Source organism: Fistularia commersonii, chromosome 27 (assembly GCF_037954325.1).
Source record: "Fistularia commersonii isolate RoL2024-O1a breed Wild chromosome 27, RoL_Fcom_v1.0, whole genome shotgun sequence".
Taxonomy (NCBI): domain Eukaryota; kingdom Metazoa; phylum Chordata; class Actinopteri; order Syngnathiformes; family Fistulariidae; genus Fistularia; species Fistularia commersonii.
This window is the reverse complement of record NC_141310.1, coordinates 1,214,353-1,236,619: the sequence shown is the minus strand read 5'-3', so window position 1 is coordinate 1,236,619 and position 22,267 is coordinate 1,214,353. Positions and strand designations below refer to the sequence as shown.

Genomic DNA, 22,267 nt, shown 5'->3' with positions numbered 1-22,267 from the left:
CAAGCCGGAAGTTCCAGACCGGATGTGTCGCTGTTGACGGAGGATTAAGGACCCTACAAAGACCCTACGCGCAAGAACGAGGGAGCTAACTTAATTTACTGCCGTTGCCCAGCTTATGATACAGTAACTTAAGCTGACGATACCTGAGACGTTCGGGGTGAATAACTTTCATTGAACTATTGATGGTTTGTTTGCACTTATAGATAATTTTGAACTTTTTTAATATAGCTTTTATGAGCTAACATCTTAGTGTAGCCTGATGCTAATATCGTGGCCGTTAAATGCCACTGTCATCATTAAAAAAAATTAACACATGTAATTTCACATTCATCCGGCAGCACTCTATTCGTATATTCGTCAGATAAGATGAGAAATCACTAGTGATCTTAATCAATAGCGATTCTTATTTTACTTTATCGAGGTTAATGCGCAAGCTATCCAGCTAGCTAAACAGTCATGCTTGGCGAACGTTACGTTGACAAACGTTTGCGTGTTGTTCTCGTAGAACCAGACTGGGCTGCGTTTAGCTGAATCCTTTAAGTGTACCTTTTGCCTGTATCACAGCAAAATGTTTCTTAAACGATGTCGGATTCTTTTCTCAGGTGTTCCGAAAATGATTATTCCAGTCCGGTGCTTCACGTGTGGAAAGATAGTGGGAAACAAGTGGGAGGCGTACCTTGGCCTACTGCAGGCTGAGTATACTGAGGGGTAAGATAGCTCTCAAAATAAACGTTACTCGTACGTGTGTTTCAACCATACAACCAATTGTGTTTGCATCAATTTACTTAAACTGCAATTGATGACATGCCAAAAAGAAGCTCAAAGTACATGTGTATCATTTTATTTATTGGTAAATTTGACGATGCATGTATCGTTAATACATGGAATGCGCTCATGATTATAAAGACCTTTAAGTGCAGGTACTCTGCTTGTCAAATTAATGTGAATACCATGCATTTGGACTGACTTTTTCCTCTTTCCCTTGTAAAGAGACGCTCTTGATGCCCTGGGTCTGAAAAGATACTGTTGCAGAAGAATGCTCCTTTCACATGTGGATCTTATTGAGAAATTGTTGAATTATGCGCCCCTGGAAAAGTGATTATTCACCTTCTTCAAGAACTCAATGGACTTTGTGGGGCTGTCCGAAATTACCCGTTTATTTCTTTTGTGACATGGCAGACCTCAAATGCCTACCACATTGAAAACTTTTGAAATGTTAATTTTGTGCAAGTTCTCATTATTTTTTAAAATAAAGTCTTTAAATGACATTTCCAACTGCATTGCTTATTCCTATCATTTTCATTTATTTCAGTTCATCGAAGAAGCAGTGTGGCAAAGGTGACGAGTCAGGCTTGGAATCAAAAAAACCCTGTTCAAGCAATTAATATAAAAAATAAAGCAACACCTGCCACTCAGAATTTTGTAACACATTTGTTTCTTAGTCTTTTTATACCCTTTTCATTGTCTCTTTAAAAAGGGAGTTGTTTAATGCCACACAAAAGCAATGGCACATCAGAAGGTGTTGTCAAGATTATCAGCTGGGAAACCGATGTCAAAGGGGAAAGAAGTTATGGTAGAGGTAAACTGGGATAGTCTTTCTTTATTACACCAAGTAGGACCACATGGATTACAGAAATGAAATTGTGTGTAAGCAACAGAAAAGCTCTTTTGTTTCTGTCGTAGTCAGTGCCAGATATGGTAAATTGCTCAATTTTGTTAATCATTTTTGCTCCAGAGGCAAGGCGTTACCTCCTGTAAAGCGGCAGAACAGACCACGGGAGCGTTGAATTTCAGTTCTCTTTTATACCGACAATGATGCAAAACAACAGTGTGTTATTACAGTCTCCATTTAGCTGTTTGATAAAATCTGATCTGACTTCCAGCAGTTGTCCCAGTTAAAGTTGCGAGCTACAGCTCTATTTCTATTTTTTTTGAAATGTTTGTCTGCAAAATACAAACATTTACTTCAATGTGCCCTAAAAAAAACAAACATCCTCATTGCAACATGAATGGCCCACATGAAGAAGACAATCATTGGACCCAGTATTCCCTTGGCCGTACGTGGGTCACCGGGGCTGTCCCTTGGAGCCAGGTCTGAGGGCGGGCCTCGGTGGCAAGCACCTGGTGGCTGGGCCTTCACCCATGGGGCTCGGCACAGCCCGAAGGAGTGCTTCGTCAAAATTGTGTACAGAGGGAGCTGAACTCAGCTCAAGACGTAGATCGGTGGCAGGAATACTTCCGAGACCTCCTCAACCCCGTTGATACGCCTTTCAATGAGGAAGCAGAGCTGGGGACTCTGGAGTGGACACACCTATTTCTGGGGCTGAAGTTGCTGAAGCAGTCAAAAAGCTCTTCAGTTGCGGGGCCCCGGGAGTGGATGAGGTTTGCCCTGTATTCCTGAAGGCTCTGGATGCTGTTTCTGAAGGCTCTGCCGCATTGCATAGGTGTAGTGGACAATGCCGCTGGAATAGAAGACCGGGATGGTGATCCTCCTTTTTAAAAAAGGGGACCGGAGGGTCCAACTTCAGGGGGATCACACTCCTCAGCTTTCCTGGTAAGGTCTAATGCTGGAAAATAGGGTCTGTCAGGTTGTTGAACCATGGAGCCAAGAGGAGTACTTTGGTTTTTGTCCTGCCTGTGGAACAGTGCATAAGCTCTGTACCCTCGGCAGGGTCCTTGAGGGGGCATGGGAGTTTGCCCAAACAGTGTATGTGTGTCTTGTGGCTCTGGAGAAGGCATTCAACCGTGCCCCGTGTTGTGTTTATGGACAGAATTTCTAGGCACAGCCAGGGCGTCGAGGGGATCCCGTTTTGTGGCCGCAGGATCAAGTCTCTACTTTTTGCAGATGATGTGGTTCTGTTGGCTTCATCAGGTCATGATCTCCAGCTCTCACTGGAACGGTTCGCAGCCCAGTGTGAGGCGCCGGGATGAGGATCGGCACCTCTGATTCCAAGACCATGGTGCTCAACCGGAAACGGGTGGAATGTACACTCCGGGTCAGGGAAGGGATCCTGCCCCAAGTGGAGGAGTTCAAGTATCTCTGGGTCTTGTTCAGGAGTAAGGGAAGGATGGAGAAGGAGACGGACAGGTGGATCAGTGTGGCATCTGCAGTGATGTGGACTCTGTACCGCTCTCTCATAGTGAAGAGGGAGCTGAGCCAAAAGGCGAAGCTTTCAATTTACGTTCCCATCCCCACCTATGGTCACGACCTGTGGGTAGTGACCGAAAGAACGAGATGGCAGATACAAGTGGGCGAAATGAGTTTCCTCCGCAGGGTGGCCGAACTCTCCTTCAGAGATAGGGTGACAAGTTCGGTCACCTGGGAGGAGCTCGGAGTAGAGCCGCTGCTTCTCCGAGTATACAGGAGTCAGATGAGGTGGCTCAGGCATCTGGTCAGGATACCACCTGGACGTCTCCGGGGGGAGGTATTCCAGGCATTTCCATCTGGGAGGAGACCACGGGGAGGACCCAGGACACGCTGGAGAGACTATGTCTCAAGGCCTGGGAAGGCTTTGGAGTCCTCCCAGAGGAGCTGGACCATGTGGAGGGGGAGAGGGAGGTCTGGGCCTCACTGCCCCAGCTGCTGCCCCTGTGATCCGACTCCAGATAGTGGGGGAAGATGGATGGATGGATAACAAAAAAAAAAGGAGCAATACACATTATTTTGTTCTTGAACTCACTATTGTTGATCATACGATATACAAAAGTAAATATAGTAAATGGATGGGAGGATCTTGTAAAACACAACTTTTCTGTGTCAGTCGAAACACTTCATCTGACATTGTATAAAACAAATATCATATTCTCACAGGTTCAGCAATGTATAAATGCAATAAAGCAGATAGGACTCCTCATTTAGCACAGTGCAACAAGTTACCCGAAAATAGGTGATAATATAATGTCCACCCATACATCTTCTTCAACGTATCCTGCACTCAGGGTAGCGGGCGATGCTGGAGCGTATCCCAGCCTTCATCGGGCGAGAGGTGGGGTACACCCTATATATATGTAATACATGTACACACTATACACTGTATTTGGCCAGTCAATTGGCCCTCATCAACCCCTCACTCACTCATTTATTCGGGGCCATTTTTTCAAATGATTTTTCCAGTTCACCTGCATGTTTTTGGACGGTGGGAGGAAAGCGGAGCGCCTGGAGGAAACCCACACAGACACAGGAGACCATGCAACCTCCACACCAAAAGAGGTCCCCTTGTCGAAATCGAACCAGGGGTCCTTTGCGCAGTGAGGCCGAAGCCATATCCCGTAATATATATATATATATATATAAATAACATGACATATGATATGACATACAGTATATGGGTAATGATAATCTAATTAGGTTTACAATGATGGTGGTATATTACGGATGAGGATATCATGTTTTCATGGTGACTGTTATGAGAATGATGGCTGATGTATTTTTGACAACAAATTGTCCTTATTGTCTTTCCTTGCACTCCCCTCTGCCCTAAAGTCAGACTGTATAGAGGAGAAAAGAATGTGATCCTTGTTAAAGGCGGTAAACCAGCTTGATACAGTGTCATTTTGAATGAAGTCACTGTAGACTTTGTTGTCCTTTCTTTTTTAATTCTTTTTTTTTTCCTGACACGGTTTGTAACAAAAACTAACCCTTAAGCGACGACGTGCTCGAGTCCGCGGAAACGTTACACAAAATATGTCATAGAAATCGGGGACACAATGAACAGAAAAAGTAAAGTAACGTAAGTCAGTAAAATACTGCTGACTGCATGAAACACCCCCCAGTTTCTCACTACAGGTCGCTTGTTCGATCAACCAAAACATTTGACTCATTTCATTGTGCGTCGTGTAGATAAGACCGGTCAAACATTCAAATCAACATTGGTTCCTGCTCCCGATCACTATATTGTTTTTCACGTCCATCCTGAGACATATAATATTTTTTTCATATATTTTGGTAAATAAAAAAATCTCGAACCCTGTCGTGTGATTTTCATACACGTTTTCATACACAAAAGCTACGGTTAAAACAATTTATTAGCAAAATCCATCGTCTATGTCGAGTTTCCGGTGTGACGTAAGAGCAGCTTTCATAAGCGCAGTGTTTCTGACATTCAGGACAATTGTTCAGTGAACGCGGGGGGACGGAAAAAATGCTTTCTGCAGCAGCACTGAAAAAAGTAAGTAGTTAAATGCATGTTCAGTTTATCCAAGTTATACATTATTTTCCCCGAGTTCATGTATAATTACACTTGTTTGACCTCGAGTGGCAACCAGATCCAGAACATGTTGAAACGCTATTGTCGTTTACTGAATGTGACATAATACGATGAAACAACTTCTACTTGTTTTCGGCTGTAATATTTGACAGGCGAATATTATCATTATTATTTCAATGTTTTGCTAGAGGATTGCCGAAAAACACGTGTGAAGAGTTGTACAACAACACTGTGGCATTATGTAACTGTCTATTCAGCGACAGGCAGACGCAAGTAGAGTATGGCAAAGGCAGGGATAGAATGGATAATAAAAGAATATTTGAAATTAAGACCTTATCACTTTTCTCTTTAGATCAATGGTCAAACAAAATGTTTAGAATCAAGATTTTTTTGCAAATGATTTTCAGCCATTCTGTGCAATAATAAATATATATATATATATATATATATATATATATATATATATATATATATCTGCAATAACCACTAAGCCATTTTAGGAAGTAACAGTGGTATTTTTTTGATACAGTTATCATAACATTTCAGTTATTTTTTTTATCTTTTAAGTTATTTTTGCTTTGTAATTCTTAAAAGCTGGTTAATTTCAAAAATTATTTCGCTGAATTCTGTGTCACATTTAAAGAGTTTACCAAATTTTAATCTCTTTTATAACCCCTGACAGGGCTCAGAACGGAAGAAGCGTTTTGGATGAGACATGAAATATCTTCAAGAGATATGATTTGTCAATACATATAAAAAGCTTGATAGTTTGCTAAAAAATTTCCAACAATTTTGCAGCTATCAAATGGCTTCTGATTTTTTTTCAATAATTTATATCAATTAGTTTTCTTGAAGACTTAATTGTTCCCATGTTTGAATAAGAATGTAAATGTGCTTATATCTGTGTGATCTGCTGCCTCTCACTCAATGTCAGCCAGACTTTGCTTCAGCCCCATGCAACCCTGTATGCAGGATAAGCATCATAAACTGTGAATGAATCAATACTTTTGCCGCTTTTTATGTTTTAAGAAGTCAAAATCTAAGTAGGTCCTGAGCCTGAAAGAAATTTTAAATACCCTCATTTTTTTTAAATAAAAGTTTATTTGTAGATGTTGAATTGAATAATCTAGCAGTCTTTCCATGTGTGTCTCTGGGCTTTTAGGTGGTAACTGGCATGTGCCAGGTAGCTCTAAGGCCATCACTGACAGGGCTGGTCACTTGCCGCAGTTACCGTGGAGATGCACCGGATGACAGCAGACTGGACCTTATTGAGATCCCTTTGCCCCCCTGGGAGGAAAAGCTTGATGAGCCCACAAACATTAAGAGACGTCGATTGCTGTATGAGAGTCGAAAGAGGGGGATGTTGGAGAACTGCATACTGCTCAGGTCTTTCAGTTGTATTATTTTCTTGTAAATCTGATATCATACCCATTTGCTTTTGTTTAATTATATTTTTCTCGTATGCTCAGGAGTTTTTGTTTATCTTATTCTTCTTTTACTTCGGCTTTTCCCTTCAAGGGTCATCACAGTGAACCAACCTCCTCCATCTAATCCCATTCTCTGTATCCTCTACTCTCACTAACTACCTTCATATCCTCCCTCACTACATCCATAAATCTTCTCTTTTGTCTTCCTCCAGACCTCCTGCCTGGCAGTTCAAACCTCAGCATCCTTCTATAAATATCCATCTACCCTATCCCTTCTCTGTACATAACCAAGCCATCTCAGTCTGGCTTCTCTGACTCTATCTCCAAATCATCTAACTCGTGCTGTGCCTCTGATAGTCATGTCTTATCCGATCCATCTCAGTTACTCTCAAAGAGAACCTAAACATCTTCATCTCTGCGACATCCAGCTCTACTTCCTGTCTTCTCAATGCCGCGTCTCCAAACCATACAGTATCGCTGGTCTCAGGACTGTCTTGTACACCGTTCCTTTCATTCTGTTTGATATTCTTCTATCACATCTCAGCCCTGACACTTTGGTCCACCCATTCCAGCCTGCAAGAGTTTTTATTATTGCATAGTCAAAGCAGTTTATTATGAATTCTTTTTGCCCCTGATGTGATGCCTTAGTTAACTCGATACATGATCCATCATGGAAGGTGTCTAAGTTGTAATTATTGCTCTGCTTACTATCATGCCCTCTAAAATTTGGAATATTTAACTCTGAATAAATAATTTCCCTTTTTTTCTATAGCCTTTTTGCAAAGCATTACCTCAACACAATGAGTGAGACCCAGCTACAACAGTACGACAGGCTGATTAATGAACCAAGCAATGACTGGGACATCTACTACTGGGCAACAGGTGAGAAGTATGATCATACGTGGTATTCCATGCATAAATGTAATTCTTCAAATAATCAGTTGAGTACTAAATTATGAATTAGTGAATTGTTAGACAACAACCTCCTCAATTGACATTTTTCCAGATAAAAGCATCTGAACATTCTTCCATAGTTTTACTCCAAATTTTTGAATGTTCAAAGATGTCAGGAATTTATATCCCTATCAATGGCCCCTGATTTCGAAAGAAGACGCAGCAAGATGACTGCCAAGATGTTGCCCTGGTGAGGCTGTCGGCCTCTTTTCCCTCAGTGTTGTTAATACATTAGATCCATTTTCCAGATTTGAAGAAATTTCAGGTTTCGCTTGGCACAGTAGCCTTACTCAAAGGTCGTGTACAGGATAAGCTATATAGATGGATTAACTTATATTCCATACTTCACTTACATAGGATATTCTTTGCATTGTATTTTTGTGCTCTCATGCTACGCTGGGACACTTAATATCCCGCTAATTGTCCTTTTGATAAAGAATCTAAAATTTATAGGAAAAAAATCTTTTATTACAAATCCCAATACACATGTTTAAAATAAGGCACTGGATTGGCTACCTTTTTTTACCTTGGAAGTTTAGGTTTCAACTGTTCTCAAATGAGATGAGAAGGAGAGTGGCAGATGTATGCTGTTATTGTGAGGAAAAAGTTCAGCGGAGCTTTCAATCTACAGCTCTACTCTAACCGTGGTCACCAGATTAGGTTAGTCGCTAAAGGAATGCTATCCAGTACAAGCTGGTGAAATTAGTGCCTTCTGCAAACAAGGTCAGCCTTGCAGTATCATTATTCACAATACAGGAAAATAGAGCCCCACGGGCTAAATAATTGTAGTTTGTTTTTTTTTCACAGCAGATGATGTTGATCTGATGACCTCATTAATTTGATCACATCCTTAATTCAGTTCCGTTGTTTATTCATTGCAACTTCCATTTTAGGATGTGTTTGAGGATGAAAATTTACTTTTTGTTTCTTTGGGCTTGACAGCGTTTCAGCTCTTTTTGGTGTAATTGCTTTGAAAACAGCACAGCGTGGTGTTGCAGCTGATGTCGAAAATATGACAGCTTTACAGCAATTTGGATGTGGAAATGATGTTCTGCTTAAAGAAAAAGTTATGAATTAAATGGATTTACTATGATGGTTTCACATAAAAATAATGATTGTAATAATTTGCATACATCACCCATCCTCGAAAAAGACCAAGCTAGACAATAATATCAGTCTTTCAATAGAAGCCATATTTAACAATCCATGAATGCCCTCTTATCTCACAATAGATATTCCAAATGTATTTCATTAGTTTTTTCAAATGTTTCATTAACTCACCATATGTTTGATTTCCATTTTTATTCTCTTTGCATGCATTAAGCTTGAACAATTGGATGTCAGACTAGCCCCCCCTCTGTGCGCTTTTTGCTTCTCTGCCATCTGTTGAATGTTGTATTGTACTTACAATTACACAAAAACAAGAAATTGAGATGTTAATTTGGAACCTCTATAGTGAATGAATTAGATCCATGCCTCTGTGTAATTATCGCCAGTAATGGCTCATTTCTGCAGAAAATAGTATTTTCTCTGTTGTAATTTCAGAGGCCCAGCCGACCCCTGACATATACCAGGGGGAGGTCATGGATATGCTGAAGGCATTTACCAAGAACCCCAACCAGGAGCAGAGGTTAGATGCACCCAGCTTGGAATACCTGGAAAAGGAATAAAGGCTAAAGCACGCCTTACCACCTCAGAGACTCTTCTCAATATCAGTCATAACCTACTGGAAATAAAATCTTCTGGTTGACATTTAATGTGCAATGACGGAATTAACCTCATTACTGTAAGGTACCCACCATGGATGCATAGACATGCATTCATTATCTTTGCCAGTAGTGGACAGCAAACATATTCCGTTCTTAGAAATTGGAATTGTCATTGCTTGATTAAAGACTCTTATTCCAATGTGTCTTTCCATACTTAATAAATATCAATCAGTTGTTATTGGCTTTTAATGATGATTTTATTTTGTTTAATTTTTTTGCCCTATTTATGCTACTTACAGAATACTATGAAAAACATAAGAATGGGTTGTATTGGTTACATAATTTAGATCATGTTGCCTGCAGTTCTGTTGCACGGACACTAGATGGAGATGGTGCAACTGCTAATTTGAAGTTTCACTGGGATCATCGTAAACAGCCCAAATCTCGCATACTTGATGCCTATGTGGATTATGTAATCTGACCTCTCAACAGCATTCATGTGTATTTCATGTAAAAAAATAAATAAAAAAACAATAAAAATACTAACCATGTTCCACTGTTGACATCAGCTCAATTAACGCAAAGTTTCGCTAGTTTAAAGGGGAGATCATTGAATAGTAAGATTGAACAGTTGAATCACTTCCCACATGGGATATACACTTTCTTGTATTGTTTTACTGACATGACATACAAAGTTTAAGTTGCAATTGATCCTGCTCTATTGTATGGTAACATTAAAAGCTACAAACATTTTTATTACCGCATTTTAAAAAAATAACTACATTCAAATTCGTCTTCACAGCAATTGAAAGGAAAGTTGTCCTGTTATGATTGTAATTTTCCTGGCTATGTCATATTAGCTAATGGGCGTTCTGTACTGTAAGCAGAAGGGAAATACACTAAGGTCAGATATGCACATAATCCTTAAACTGCTAACAAGCCTATTTTCCTACATCCTGGCAGTTATAGTGACATACAATCTACTGGGCTCAATGTGGCCTTTTTGTGCGATGTCACCAGTGATTCGATTCTGTTTTCTGGCCAGTTCCTCAATCCAAAAAACTGGAATAGAGTTCACAAAGAGCAAATTGTCCATGTTTCCTCCTCGCTTTCCCCACCATCCACTTGTCTGGGTTTCACTCTTGGACAACCTACCAACTTTCTATGTGCCTAATTAGTGAATTAATGAATGTATATTCATATTTTACTATTGAACAAAGCTAGATACAAGCCTTGGTGTGCATTTGTCATTTCTGTTTGGAATACTGTCTTACCTTGGAATAAACCTTGAGTAAAGTGGAGTTCTCTGTTTCCCTCCTTCATTACCCTCTAACCGTTAGTCCATTATGAAGAAAAAAGAAATTTATCATGAAAACAAAAATCACATATTTTCGTTTCATGTCCGCAGTGAATATTTTGTCATTTTTCAATGCAATACCCTCAGTAGCTACTTGTAGCAGAGCACTCTTTTTTTTAATTTTTTAATTTTAATTTATTATACTTTATTAATCCCTTGCTGGAAATCTGTTTTCTGTGTTTAACCCCTCATGAATGAACCCTGCACCACGCCACCCCTGTCATCCTTCACTACTAGTTCCTGTGTCATGGTGGCTCTCAGTTTTATCCTTAGCTCTCGACACCATGCAGTACACTCAGGAGTCTCTATATCAACAACCCCCCCTTCAATCTATATGGGAACACTAAGAGATGGGACTGCAGAATAGAGCTTTGCTCATTGGAGATTTGAGAAGTTTGGTCATAGTTAAAATGTTGAAAATGGAAGCGTAGGATACTGAAGTTGTCACTCCTCTTAGTGATACACATAGAATTTACCCGAAAGATTTACTTCATGTTATTTGAAGTACTTAGGCCCCAGAGTAAGGGAAGCAGGGCTGGCAATTTCTGAAACTGTTTTAAAGATTAATTACATTTAATGACCCTGACTTATTATTAAGCTTGTTCTAGATACAAATGGAGATTAAAAAAAGCAATTTCATTCACTGACAACAGTGATAATTGTGGCTTTATCAGCCCATCTTTACTGCAATTTTATTAATACCTTCTTCAGAATGTACCTGATAGAATGAACCTTTATTTTATAGTGTATTTTGATGAGAGAGGCTAATAAAAAAATATAACTTCATAACAATACTAGTGGTATCTTTGTTTTATATTTGCATTTATATTTTTTATGTACACTGTACAGATTTCCAAAAAAATAGATGGTCAATATTTGTCATCGTGCATCCAAGGATGCTTTACTGCAAACAGAAATAAATGAAAGATTCGAGTTAGCGATACCAAGGACCGACAGATACGAACAACCCCAATAAATACTGACAGTTCATAGTTTTTTTGTTCATACTGGACATTTTGAAATCATTTTTACAATGTGTAAATTAAATGTTGCTGGTAACCTCTCTTTGATTTAAGCAGTCCCCGTTGAGAATGCCTTAAAATCAGAAATGCAGGCTATATGACCCACAGCTTATAGATTAGTATTTTCAGTTTAAATATACAAACCCTGACAGCAATGCAACCAATATTTAAAGTTACATTGATCTAAGCGACTTGGGAAACAAGCCTTGGGAATGTTATGTGTTGTTAGTTGTCCATTCAGTAATACCTTGTAGATCAGACATTGCTACCAGGTCAAACATACCGTGCGCCTTTGTCCGTGGTTATTTTGGGATGGTCTGGCACTCTGCTCGGGTCTGAGGTAACAGTGATCCGAAAAGGTGACGATAATCTCCTGCCTCACCTCTTACCTCCCCTACCCCCCAAACAAATGACGTGGGAATGCATGTGGTGCAGAAGATGGCATGATGAAATTTATAAGGCATACACAGAACATTTCGTGCCAGAAAGCATGTGTGCACGACAGGTGATTTTATGGGGGAAGGAGCTGTGGTGTTCTGGAGCCACCTTTATTGCGTGGTTTTGGAAGTGAGAGCGGACCTCGTTTGAGGGACAGATGGGGCAAAGAGCTGGTAGCTGCGTCTAGTGTATGAAAGGTCAAAACATGATGCATAATGCTTTGATCTTGCATTTTTGGAAAGATTTGGGAGATTTCAATATGACTATCATGCCCGGCTCAAAGATTTGCATCATTCCAAACCCGCTTTTAAATGTAAAAAAAGATAATTTTCAGTAAAGAGAGGTTTGATCCAGCATTGTAGTTAAGTGCAATGATTCTGTTGGAATGACACCTTAAAATTATTTTGTACATCTGAATTATTTCATACAGAATACAAACAGTAAACAATGTTTTGTATTAAACTGGCAAAATAGAGCTCAGAGTAAGTAAACAGACAGCTGCATTCAAAATAAGTACAACTAGACAAACAAAGATTCAAATTCTGACAGACATACTCAAACACGTAATACACAAATCCCCAAAATGGAATGTGAATAGACCCCCCCACCATACAGACATTATTACTCTTATTCAATGACAAAGCACATGGCTATTTGGGACTTGGGGGGAGGTCAGTCGAGGTTCACTCAGTAAAACAAATAACTGGAAGACTCATTTGCAAAAAAAAATGAAAATTAAGATTTTCAAACTTACACAGTTCTGTAGTTACAAAAACAAAACACAAAACCTAATGGTTCTCATTCCATGAGGGATTAGTTTTGTGATGACAAGCACTTTTAAAAACAACATTGTTAAAACATTCATTTTTTTTCCCCAGGTATAAATGTATTGTTTGGTGATTTTCAACACTACTGTTTTGACTGTATCTTAAATTCAGTCTCAGTTTTTGGTGAAATTTGTACAGATTTGTAAAAATGTAGTGGGTACCTGCACTCATTGAAAGGTCAATTCACACAGTCACAAAGTACTTCTGCTTAAGGTCACTGTTAAACTTAGAAACAGATTTTGGAATACAAGCCTTAACACAAAGTCCACTTGTTTTATGATCCTCTAACAACAGCTTACTGTCGGCCATAGTTTATTGAGTTTGGTTGAATCATTGGGTCATTGGGCCTTGCTTCAGATAATTTCACCGTTTTATCCTTCCCCAGTTTCTGGTAGCTGTTGGCCACTGCACACTGACTGTTTTGTGGCCTTTTGCCTGCGTGCCATAATCCAGGAATCTTGGATTACGGCTAAGATCCCTTGGAACAAGCTCATAAATGGACTTTTGTCGCTTGTTTCTTTTGCCCACTCCCTCCAAAATATCAGGTCATGCAGACAATCTCAGGCCAATAGTTGAAAGACATCTGACCTCTATCATCAGTCAAATATTATGTAAGTCACAAAAACATTCTTTGTAGTGCTGGAAATGTTAAATGTTTGGCAGGGATGGTTTGTCTTGGAACTGGTAAAAAAAAAGGTCCCTGATTGCCAGAACAATTCCCAATAACATTTATGACTTTGCACCACCAAAAGCTATAAATTCTGTCAATGAAATCAATTTATTGTCAGCATAATGGTCAATTCTCTTTGAAACAATACCTCTTATTTAGCTGTGCAAGTCCATAATACTCCCTTCACTCACACACATACTCAACCCAAACGTCTACACTCACTGGAAGCTGGATTTTGCTTGTTTTCTGTATCTGGAAGAACAGGTATATAGTTTTTTAAGTTCATTTAAAAACAAAAACATTACACATCCATTAATTTTAGTCTTTTTTTTCTCTTCCTCCGGGTTTCTTTTCCCATAAAACAAGTGTTTTTTGTTATTTTTTTCTTTTTTGTGTGTTTTTTATACTTCGCTCAGTGGCTGCGACGTTTCATCCACTTTTTTTTTTCGGCGATTAACTTCTTTTGGGTTTACAGCACATCCACCACAGCACAAACAGACAACAAAGTGTTCTGGCCAAGGGGTAAATTATTACAGTAGTGCCAGAGAAAGACGGAGTGAAAAAGAGCCCAAATGAGTTCAGTTCAATTCCAATTCCATTCAGTGCATAGCCTGTCCCACTCTTCCATTGCTTGCGTTGGTTTTTCCTGATGTTTCAGGTGGAGTCGTTGCAGTGACAGAAGAGGAAGTGGTGGGGCTTTGGCAGAAAGCAAAGAACTGAGTGGAAGACAAAAGAGCCAGTGCCTCAGTTTGACTTGCTGCCATAAAGAATATAAGCCTGACCAATTATAGGTTACTAGTTTGTGTTTAAGGGTGGCTGGAGGCACTGCTCAGATGTTGAACATTAAGAAATTTTGGCAAGATAGAAGAAAGACAGCTGAGTCTTGTAAAAAAAGATGTCAGAAAAAGAAAGTGCAGGGAGGATACGATTAGACATCAAATACCATTTATCGGTGAGACCAGTAAAAGACGGGGGTTAATCGGGAATGATAACTCCGACAAGGGTGGCGTTTAAAAATGGTGACATGAAGACCAAGGGGAAAGATATCAGAGAGGCCTGAGAACAAAGATATGACACACATTATCTGAAGCCCACGATTGCGACAAGTGAGCAGGAGATACGTGTAGGGGCAGAGAGGTTGAATTTGGGGGAGCAGGCTGGTCTCTGGATCCCTCAAGCCTTTAACGCATGCCACTGGGCCACGGTGGTACGAGGATGACCCATCATGTCTTTCCAGTGTTTTACCTCTGCCGGGCCACTCTTCCATGACAGATATATCTGATAAGAGAGAGTATGAATCAGAAACAACACAGACATTGAGTAAAAAAGAGAGAATGAAATTCCTACACCTCCTCCAACTCTCACATCAAGGTTGGCATGTTCATCAGAATTTTACAACAATAAATATAACTATCTAAAATGATCATGGTAAGGCCAATAATGACCAATTAAATATTCACTGGGTGCTTTATATTGAACAAAACCTGCATTTGCCACCAGCAATAATGTTTACATTCTAATTTTTCTCCACAGAATTATGAAAATATGTGTAATTATGCAGGAATACGTTGACTGTGCACCATTGTCACATTCTGGTTTGAACCATTTTCACCTTTGTATTCAATAACATGGACTTCACTTTATTTAATGTGTTAATGTGTTTTCAGAATATTATTTTTTTTGTTCTGGAGTCTGTCAATTGGTTGTTGCCAGTTATTTAGACGTGTCAGCAGCTGTGCCTTTTCCCAGTGATGCATTGAATAAACTGGAGACAGGAAAACTTTTCTTTCTCAGATTCACACTTTTGCATAGAAGCCCAACTTTCATTTTGGGCAAGATTGGAATTTTTGTTACTGCACTCTTACCGACTATCTTACCGGGCATTCAAGACTTATACACACAAAAATATAAGAACATCAACTCAGATTTTTACAGACATGTATTCTAAAGCTGCAGACAAAGTGACAATTGACACAAGAGGCTCAAGTACCACCTTTTGAATGCAAACGACTGTATAATGATGAATCTCTTTTACTGTAAAAAATGTAGTGCAAAATGAAGCTTTCTCTCCCGAATGAAACAACATATTCCCTCCCATTGCTCCACTGGCCTGTTGCCTATACACCTACTCCAAATTCAGAGAATCACACCAAACACAATAAGCATATATTTGGTCTGCAGGAGGAAGGTAGAGCACATGGAAACAACCATGCAGGCACAATGAGAATGTGTGATTCACTCTTTCTCATTGTTAGTCCATACAAAAAAAATCCAGACCTTTCAAGGCCTTAAGAAAATTAGTCTTAATGCTCAAGGCTGTTCCTGTGCCCTTTTTTGGTGTCCCACCCAACCGACTTCATAACTAGTTTCATAACATTTATGGCATCATTTCTCCTTTGTCTGAAAACAACTACGGGTTGAGATGATATCCTTTGGTTTCAAACTTAAAACTAGTTGAACAAGATATGTAATAATATATTGGGTTATTTTAAGCATGGGTTTCCCAATCTTTAGAATGAAATTATTGTAAAAGAAGAGGAACATTTTATTATCGTTTTATTGTTTTACCACACACTTAATCTAGCTGTCTTAGATATCCAGATGGTTGCAGAAATATGTATTTTATCACAATTATCACTGTTTGTGTTCTGTCCTGTTGCTGTCGTTTTGGTTGTCTATGCTCACCCTTGTGGTTGTTTTTTCCATTTTGTAACCTATTCTTATCCTTGATGGTGTTCTTGTTGTTTACCCTGCTGTATATTTATTTGTGGATGTCTTTTGCTATCTTCTAATTGACTTCTAATTGTCTCTCTATTTATATTTATAATCATATTTATTGATACTATTTCTGTTACGCAGTTGTGACAAAAGACTTTCCCCTATGGGGATCAATAAAATTTATCTTATCTCATTTGCCTAATTCTGATATTTGAATACAATGGGGGACATGGCGATTAGAAAAATAATGAATGTCTACATAATGCGCCCATGAAATACAGAATCAGTCACTTTTGAAGGTAAGGCTATTCTGACACAAATCAAAATATACGTTTTGAAGGTAAACCGACTTAGGTCTTGGAACATCAACATCAGATGACGATTTTGGCGAGATCTGCATGTTCCTGTAGGGGTCAGTAGAGACCAGCGATATCACTAAGCATCTGTCTGTCACGGTCAGAAACACACACACACACACACACAAAGAGGTGGGGAAAGCCAAGGAAGCAGGAGATACCTTTCCAATGACATCATTGCGACTGAGCTTGTCCTTGTCCATGACAGTAATAATTATGGTGGTCTCTCTCAGCACATGGGCAGGCACGTCAAAGGGAAAGGATTCGTTGAAAACGGGGTTCAGACAGCGCTTCATTACGACCGTCTTCTTCTTCTCCACCCGCTTATCCTTGTGCATCAACCACACCTTTACATATGGGTCTGAGGAGAGGAATACGGGGCTGTTTATTCCTTCATTCATTATATACCCGCTTAGTATTTTAGCGGGTGTTGTATGATGGATTCAAGGACACGGTCGCAATCGTCGTCTTGATTCAATTTAATTCAATTTTTTGGGGGTCAACGGGATTTACGTCTGAGTCAGAAAAGGACAAGGCAGACGAAAGAGCATCTGTACCAGAAGTGCCTCCAATGTCCATTGCTTTGAGGTTGCGGGCTTTTATGATGCTCACAGTGATGGTGTTGGCTGTGGGGTTGTAGCACAGAGAAACCAACAGATCCCCTCGGCTCCCCTGGAAAAATGTACACATCAACAGTGAGTTGCTTATTTTTTGGTCACCTTTCACATTTGTCTCTCTTCTCTTGCTTATTGTGTACTTTTTTTCTTCCTCTGTCTGTCTTTTTTCTCTCCATCTACCTGTCAGTCACCTCCAAAGTCTCTTCTATCTCCTCTCCCAATAGCACATAACAACATTTCTCCTAGGACTGTCAAGGCAGCCAGGAATGACATCACCAGTTACATCCCGTCCCATCTTCTCCTTCCCCTCCTCCCTCTCAGTACCTTCTCCTTGCCTTACCTCTTTCCTTCCCTTCCCATCCTTTCCTTCTTACTCACACTGCCATCGCTACATGGTTTCAGCTCCTTCCAGAAAGTCTGCATGTTGGCAAGGTCCAATTTGTTGAGGGGGATGGACACCTCTCCGATTGGGTCATTCCTGCTGAAGCGGTCATAATCAAGAACCTGCAGATATAGAGTCCTCTGGACAACTTTCTCATAGGGAAACCCTAAAATTAAAATAAACATTAAGTTTTCATTCTGATGTAAGTACAAACACAACAGCACTTAATCACTCAATCAATCAATTAATATAGTTTTTGTAGCTATTTTGATAAAATTAATTTTGCACAAAAATGTTCTCATTAAATGTAGACAAGTTGTGCTTTAGAGGTTGTTTACTCAATATCAAGGGACAAACGGCATGTCACTAAGACTGACTGCCGAGGATGGAAATGTTTTTAAGTTCACATTTATCATCTTTTCTGTCAAACCTTCAAAGAGGAAGGTCTCATTCCAGTGCGGGTTGAGATTCTTCCTCTTCACTTTGGTCTCCAATTTGTGCTTCTTGTCAGGCAGCAGATAGAGTTTGACAAATGGATCAGAGGTGCCAGAAAAATCCTTAGCCGGCAATTCCTGGCCTTTGAGAATTTTGACGGTCAGGGTAGAGTCCTGGAAACTGTATCCCACACTGAATTGGATGCGACCCAGCTTCTCACACACCGGACCCTCATGGTCATCCTCCTCTGAACCTGGAGATAACTGAAGACAGTAAAAGAACCCAGTTAGATGCTTGAAACTGGCCAGAACTTAGATCAAGGCATACGCAGTGATAGTGTGGTCTGATTCGTGTTGAAAAACAAAGTATGAGTTATTGAATTCTGCAGTAATTCTTAATATGCGCATAGTTTAAGCAGGAAACCATGCTTTCATGGGCAAGAATTCTATTCAAAATGAATGATGTCATCAAAGTCTCCCCCTTGAGCCGCCATCTTATTGTGGAAGAGGGGGTTTTCATGTCCCTATCGTCCGAGGAGATGACACGAGAGGAGTCATGCCCCTGGTAGGGTCACCTGTTGCAAACAAGTCCCTGGTGAGGGACCAGACGGTATTCAGGTCAGACAACTACCTATGAAGAACAACAATGGATTTTCTTTTCCCTCACCAGAGGCAGCTCACTGGAGCGTGGCTGCAGGGCCTGCACTCCTGGGGCGTGGCTGGCCACAGCCCCAAGAGACAACGCAGGACCCCTCTTTCTATTGAGTCCAGTATCAGTCTCCTTAAGCAGGGGTGGACAACTCTTCCTCTGGAGTTACCCCCAATTAAAGGTCCATTCCTCAGGTCAGAGGACTACATGTTGTCCCCCCCCCGACCCAAATGTGTGTACAGGTGCCTGTAGAGTATGCTGGGGTACAAGAAGGTAGCCTCCCTTCGACCTGGGACCTTCGGGTTCCGGGTCGAGTCCTGACTGTCGTTTTTGACGATACACTGAACGGCAGCTCAGAGCACTGACCCTTTTGGTGTTTTCCAGCTGCTGCTGAGGTCTCCTGCAATGTGCTGGGAGAGTTAAATGTTCACATTGCGCGCTGATAGTGAGACCTGGAAAGTCATGACTTGTTCTCCCAATCATGAACCAATGCAATATTTTCAGCCTTGGATTTGGATAGAAGACACTTATTTGCTATCGCTTATGAGTTGTAAGTTGCGTTGAGGTATGAAATTGTGGTTTCATTATGTTATGGTAACCCACTGAGGCCCCCCGTACGGATGGCACAGTGGCACAGCAGTTAGCAATTATGCCTCGCAGCAAGAGGTTCCTGGTCCAATCCACACACGGGGCCTTTCTGTGTGGACTTTGTACGATCTCCCCATGTAAGTGAATTAATTTCTTCATCCAATACAGCATCTCTGACTAAGAGATGAATGAATGATTTTCCATTTTCATTGTTCTACTGTAACTTATTCTCGTTGGTACAATACTTTGAAGAAAAGTGCTTCATAAATACATTTGTCCTTCTTTGTCTGTTTTTTTTGGGTGTTCCCTTCACGGTTCGCCATAGCGAATCATCTGCCTCCTGTCTTTTCCTCTGTGCCGCTGTCGCTAGATGTTATACAACGTCACTGGTCTCACCACCATTTTGTATACCATACCTTTCAGGCTGAGATTCTTTTTTTCACACTTTCACATCTGCCATTTTTGCCACCAGTTCAAACATGCTTGAACATTTTTCTTCACCTCTTTTCCACACTCTCCATTAATCTGCACTGATGATCTCTTCGTCCTCTTCAATGCCCTCCTCACTGCACCTTTACTACTACTACTTGTGGCCCACAATGGCCAACCCCTTTACTCTACATTCTCTCTCTTTTTCCTCATTCATCAACTCTTCATCATATCGTTTCCATTTTCCCATCACACTGCTGGCACCTGTCTATAAATTTCCCTCTTTATCTTGAACCACCCTAACCTGCTCCACGTTCCTCCCATCTCTATCCCTTGCTTTGCCAACCCGCATAAATCAGTCTCTCCTTTCTGTCAAAATAGTATACAAGTCATCATACGCCCTTTCTTCCACTTGTGCCATCTCTACCTTCACCTTATGCTGAATTTCCCTGTACTCCGGTCGACTCTCTTCAGTCCCCTCAGTGTCACACTTCATCTCTCCCACTCTGTTGGCACTAAATCTTGGTGTTACATTTGGGTCAATCCCCCCACCCGTCACACAAGGAGCAGTTCCAGATATTCAATTTCTAATCTTCAATGGAAAATATGATCACTTTCCAATATGCAATTTTGATTGAACTGACATTTGATTGAACCCATTCTTTTTAATTCAACCTTTTAAATCTACTCACCAGTTCTTTTACTGAAAGTGAATAGGTAGAAATCCAGTGGATACAAAATAGGCCTATCACCTTGCACAAATATGTACCTCGAAATCAAAAAATACAATGTAAACAATTCAACTAACTTCTCAACAAATCGCTAAATTCTATCTCGGCCCCACGTCTTGTTGATCCACTATAAAAATTCCGTTCTCATATTAAACAAAAACTAGCAACCAATTCCATACTTAATGTACAATTTGTATTCAAACATGATTCAAACATTTCTCTTGGTAGTCACTCTGTAGTATATCACCCTTTGCTTTATTGTCACAGAAGAAAGAAGAAAAAAAAAAAAGAAACAAGTGAATCTGATAACAGTATTTAACCTATCATGGATAAACCATGGTCAGCCACTCAGCAGAGTCCAGTGACGTGGCTCACTATCTTTATCAGCAACACCTCACTGGGCTAGGAGAAGTTTGGGAATCGAACCAAGAATGTTAGATTCCAAGACAACCCATCTTACCACCTGAGCCACGATGCCCCTTGTCTGACTATCTTTTCATTAGCAGTTATATTTTGACTTGCCCTCTTTTGTTACAAGACAAAGAAAACTTTGTCCTGACTCTCATACAGGTATGAGTTGCCACCAACATACTCAATCCAGTCTTCTCTATTCTCAGCCACCCTTTCTGTGGGACACACTTCTAATTCTCTCTCTTCTCGTGAGCCACAGCACCATCTATATCTTTCTGTGTACACCTGGATTTAACAGTTCCTGTCTGCATAAGATCAATTTGTTGAAAATGTTAAATCTACTAATAGCTTGTGTTGTATGTTTGAATCCAATACTGACTGAATAAAGTAGTGCAATTTTTCATTGATTAATTTAGCAGGAGACAGGTTTATTAATGTGTTGTGTGTTTTGCCAATATGGGTAAGTGAAGAAAAACAATTGCTCATTGCAATTTGCTCATTAGCTTTGTTTTTTTGGATTTCAGCTGAAACAAACCTATGCACTGAAATGTCTAGCATAAAAAAAATCTTACTTCTCCTCCCATTCAGTCTGATTTTCTCCGAATTGAAAAAAAGAAGCCTTTCACAATCATTTATCCTAGGTGGTGCAATCAATATGATGACTGGCCTACACATACCGCAAAATGGAAATTCCTGATAATGCTGAGGCACTGCTTTAATCACAGATGTCCAGGATGAATAGAATAACCTGGATCATTTCAAGATGAAAAAAACTTCAGTGAACGAAGGGAAGTTGTGTGTGCTGGATTTCTGGTGTCATTTGATAGCAGCATGGAATCTTTAATTTTCTTGACCTGTTGTTTTGTCATGTCATAAATTGTGACCCTGGTAGATTCAGCATCTAGCCACCTGTAAGAGGTCAAAAGAAACATTCTTACTGTGACCACTGCTAATACCTCTGCATATCTGAAATGACCTGAATCAGGCCAGAACATTTCCCCTGGTAACTGGGGAAAGTTTCGCAGTTTGGTTTGCTCTTTCTACTTAAAATTAAACTCTCCAACTCAGTAGCTGATCTCTCTCCTTCTCTGTCACTCTCCAATAATAATTATCCAGATCATCTAAGTAGGATGGTATTGACTGTTAATGAATTACTGTCAGTGTTCTTGATATGTGTTTTTGGTGCAAAGCAAAAACAAACCAAAACAAAAATAACAAACCAAAGCACAATTTACAAAGAAAAAAACATGATGGAGATTCTTTCATTTAATTTGCATGATTTTAACAATGTATCCAATAAATGATTGCAATGTTAAAACAACAAACTTTAAGGTCTGACTT

General features: G+C 40.0%; 3 protein-coding genes and 1 long non-coding RNA gene across 5 annotated transcripts in view; 3 read left to right on the top strand and 1 right to left on the bottom strand.

Moving 5' to 3' along the window:
- Positions 1–20: 20 nt before the first annotated feature.
- On the top strand, positions 21–1,268 carry polr2l (RNA polymerase II, I and III subunit L). Its single transcript, XM_086174948.1, has 3 exons — positions 21–157; positions 603–708; positions 991–1,268. Exons 2-3 carry the CDS (start codon positions 614–616, stop codon positions 1,097–1,099), a joined length of 204 nt encoding a protein of 67 aa, XP_086031074.1. The 5' UTR covers positions 21–157; positions 603–613; the 3' UTR covers positions 1,100–1,268.
- A 1,181-nt stretch (positions 1,269–2,449) lies between these two features.
- LOC147217719 (uncharacterized) lies at positions 2,450–4,169 on the top strand. The gene is made up of 3 exons (XR_015108884.1): positions 2,450–2,554; positions 3,940–3,986; positions 4,115–4,169. It is a non-coding gene; the product is annotated as an uncharacterized LOC147217719 (long non-coding RNA).
- An 881-nt stretch (positions 4,170–5,050) lies between these two features.
- sdhaf2 (succinate dehydrogenase complex assembly factor 2) lies at positions 5,051–9,848 on the top strand. The gene is made up of 4 exons (XM_086174774.1): positions 5,051–5,168; positions 6,370–6,593; positions 7,407–7,516; positions 9,134–9,848. The coding sequence occupies exons 1-4, from the start codon at positions 5,142–5,144 to the stop codon at positions 9,256–9,258; spliced, it is 486 nt and encodes a 161-aa protein (XP_086030900.1). The 5' UTR covers positions 5,051–5,141; the 3' UTR covers positions 9,259–9,848.
- A 1,611-nt stretch (positions 9,849–11,459) lies between these two features.
- Positions 11,460–22,267, bottom strand: part of syt7b (synaptotagmin VIIb) — a 91,983-nt gene continuing 81,175 nt past the window's right edge. For both annotated transcript variants that reach the window (XM_086174772.1, XM_086174773.1), the window contains 5 exons: positions 18,115–18,382; positions 17,681–17,850; positions 17,243–17,357; positions 16,847–17,046; positions 11,460–14,889 (listed from right to left, as the gene is read on the bottom strand). In XM_086174772.1, coding sequence (XP_086030898.1) covers positions 14,785–14,889; positions 16,847–17,046; positions 17,243–17,357; positions 17,681–17,850; positions 18,115–18,382 — 858 coding nt within the window. In that variant the 3' untranslated portion in view covers positions 11,460–14,784. The remainder of the gene's footprint in view (positions 14,890–16,846; positions 17,047–17,242; positions 17,358–17,680; positions 17,851–18,114; positions 18,383–22,267) is intronic.